The sequence below is a fragment of the Propithecus coquereli genome, unplaced genomic scaffold, assembly GCF_000956105.1.
Source record: "Propithecus coquereli isolate 6110/MARCELLA unplaced genomic scaffold, Pcoq_1.0 Scaffold94, whole genome shotgun sequence".
Classification (NCBI taxonomy): Eukaryota; Metazoa; Chordata; class Mammalia; order Primates; family Indriidae; genus Propithecus; species Propithecus coquereli.
Genome location: NW_012155729.1, coordinates 3,262,593 through 3,265,298, shown reverse-complemented (window position 1 = coordinate 3,265,298; position 2,706 = coordinate 3,262,593). Strand labels below are relative to the sequence as shown.

The 2,706-nt window shown below is 40.0% G+C and overlaps 1 protein-coding gene across 1 annotated transcript in view; it reads right to left on the bottom strand.

The window, feature by feature from the left end:
* The window catches only part of NET1 (neuroepithelial cell transforming 1), a 59,204-nt gene that overhangs the window by 2,007 nt on the left and 54,491 nt on the right, over positions 1 to 2,706 (bottom strand). The window contains 5 exon segments of the mRNA XM_012664900.1: positions 217 to 496; positions 950 to 1,207; positions 1,918 to 1,994; positions 2,131 to 2,227; positions 2,541 to 2,603. Of these exon segments, the coding sequence (XP_012520354.1) occupies positions 217 to 496; positions 950 to 1,207; positions 1,918 to 1,994; positions 2,131 to 2,227; positions 2,541 to 2,603 (775 nt within the window).

The window sequence follows — 2,706 nt, the reverse complement described above, 5'->3', positions numbered from 1 at the left end:
GAATTTGCTTTCATTCAATCTGCTTCAGAAATTTGTTGAGTAGTGCTGAAAACCATTTCTATAAACTCCTCAAAATTTTTTGAAGGATTTACTTTTTTATTAAACATTATGGAACTAAGAATATTTAGAAAGGAACCCCAGTCAAATAAGTTGTTTTATGCTCAAAACTAAAAAATAAAGTATTACTGATTCTCCACTGAGACATCCTTCTTCCACTACGTCATGAATTTACTCTTACAAACCTGCATCACCATTTACATGCAAAGACTAAACAGGGCGGGAAGGGAGAGTGGCAGCCGCCCCCGTGGACGTCAGAGGCACGTACGTGTCCGTTTTTGTTCTTTAGCTCCCCGTGGCACAGCAGGACTTTGCTCGCTTCAATTCTAGGGTCCTTCTGCTTTTCATCCAGATACTCCAGCTTGTCGATGTAATACTGGCACTCGGATTCACCTTTCTTCAAGTTGATATCAGAGAGAACTCCTTGTATTATCAGTACCTAAAAATTATCAAAAGTTTGATGGAGCAACTTCAGTATTCAGTATGTTAACTCATCCTGTTTCCCCACAAGGCAAAAATGTCACGAGACAGAAGAATTTTAAAACTTGAAGGGAGTCTAGAAATCCGTTAATTCAGCCAGCGCCTTCATTTTACAGATGAAGAAACAGTCCCAGCCAAAATGGGTGGCTGGTCCAAAGTGGCTATCTAGTGAAGAGATCAGAGTAGAATCCAGTCCCCGGTTAAGATACAAATATAAAATGTGTTAAGCACGACACATGTGCATCTCCTTATTGCTTAGTGCACAGTGAACTAATGTACTCGTGCTTAAAACAACAGAATACTTCACTATGCTGATTCAATATACGTAAGATTTGAGAGTATCATTTTCTAACTTTCTAAGGCAACCTAATGTATCAACTTGAAAAACAAAAGGATCACTTATGGGACTTACAGCATCCTCTAGAAGCTGGACATCAGGGTGGTCTTTGGGAGTGTGTCTAAGAATTTCTTTCAACAGTAAAGGATATTTGACTAGGCGGCTTCGAGGGATATCTAGGAAGCTCCAAAGATCTAGTTTTCGACTGAAGGGAGACTCAAGACATCGCTGGAGGAAGTCCTGGACTCTTGGATCCTGTTTCTTTTGGTCAAGCAGAGCTTTGGCTGCCAGCTGGTTGCTGCAGTAGCCTCTGTAGGCGTTCAAGCCTGGTAGCTGAAGAGCAATCAAAGAAAAAGGATGAGTTCCTATTAGGACTGAGTGCGTAAACAAGCTTGTGAATGTGAACACAAAACGCACAGCTATTCTTGAGCGTTTTAACGAGCTGTGGACATTCTCCTGCAGATAACTATGGCAGCAGACTAGTATTCTAGGCAAACATCGGAATGCTCTTCAAATTTTCCTAAGTTGGCTAAATCCAACGGAAGCCTCATGACTCCTATCTGCCCTGACCTCAGAGAGGCCTGCGGTGTGCTCCCAGGACACCTGAGTGTCCTCTGCCACACTGATCACCAGCCCTGAGGCCGCTTATGTCTGGGCTAGTCCCCTGATGATTACAAACGCAGGGCCTGCCTTTCATACCGCATCCCCAGTGCCCACGCCTCAAACAGTGCCCAGCACCCGGCAGGCACTTACATGTTAAGTGAAAGAATGCAGCAGATAATTAACAGCATATAATGTGTGAATTCTGTCCAAGCAAGAACACATTTGTAAACACATTTGTAATACAAATGAAACCGTAACATTAATGAAGTTTATTTTTTCAAACAGACTGTAGCTTCTTATATCACTGTGAATTTGTTTAGTTTTAATGCCTTATCTGTTTGTGGAATCCAGTTATGAGATCACATCAATCTGATATTCATCAGAAACTGCTGCACGGCACATTTGTAAGAAGCTACATCTGCGATCGACGCGCCACATACCCAGTCTACCAGAATGTGGCCGATCTGCTCCACTGTCCCGTCAGGCTTGGTTGCTTCTCCTATTCTTGCCAGCAAATCTGAAGTGTAAAAATGCGGAAAGACCAATAATAGGTTTATTTAAAAAATAGGTTAGCATTACACTGAAGCTTAGATTTAAAATTACTTGTGTTATTGCTGTTCAGATACTAATGAAAATTAAGTAGCATATCTAACCTTCATGCAGAGGTATGTAAGAGTCCAAATCACCAAATATGTGTGTGAGTTCTTCTTCTGACATGATTGACAACTTTAACATGGGGTCATGGTAGGCCTGTCAGAGGGGAGAAATGTGCAGAGAGATCAAACATGAGAGATCTACATTTGGATGCAAACAGGACTAATTATATAGAAGCCAGTGTGGATTCTGTTTGCTACACATAAAAGAAATCAAAGTGTGTGTTAATCCCCAAACAGACTCTAATACTCATATGTGAAGAGATGTGTCCAAACCTCATCTAAAAAATGTATTCACCAGTAGATATTTTCTACTTTTTTACTTCTAAAGGTTAAGAAAATTATCCTTTAGAATCTGTGAAATGTAATTTTTAAAAACTAGGGCACGTGATAAAAAGTTACTTGCTGACCTTTCTTGCAAGCTTGAGATCTTCAATTAAATCCTGCTCACCTCGGGACATTTCATATATTGCCTAAAAAACATACAGCAAAAATCAGAGGTCATTCCTTTAAGAAAGAAAAATTATATACAATTGATGTTTTACATCATTTAACTGATATTTTGAACAGTATTTT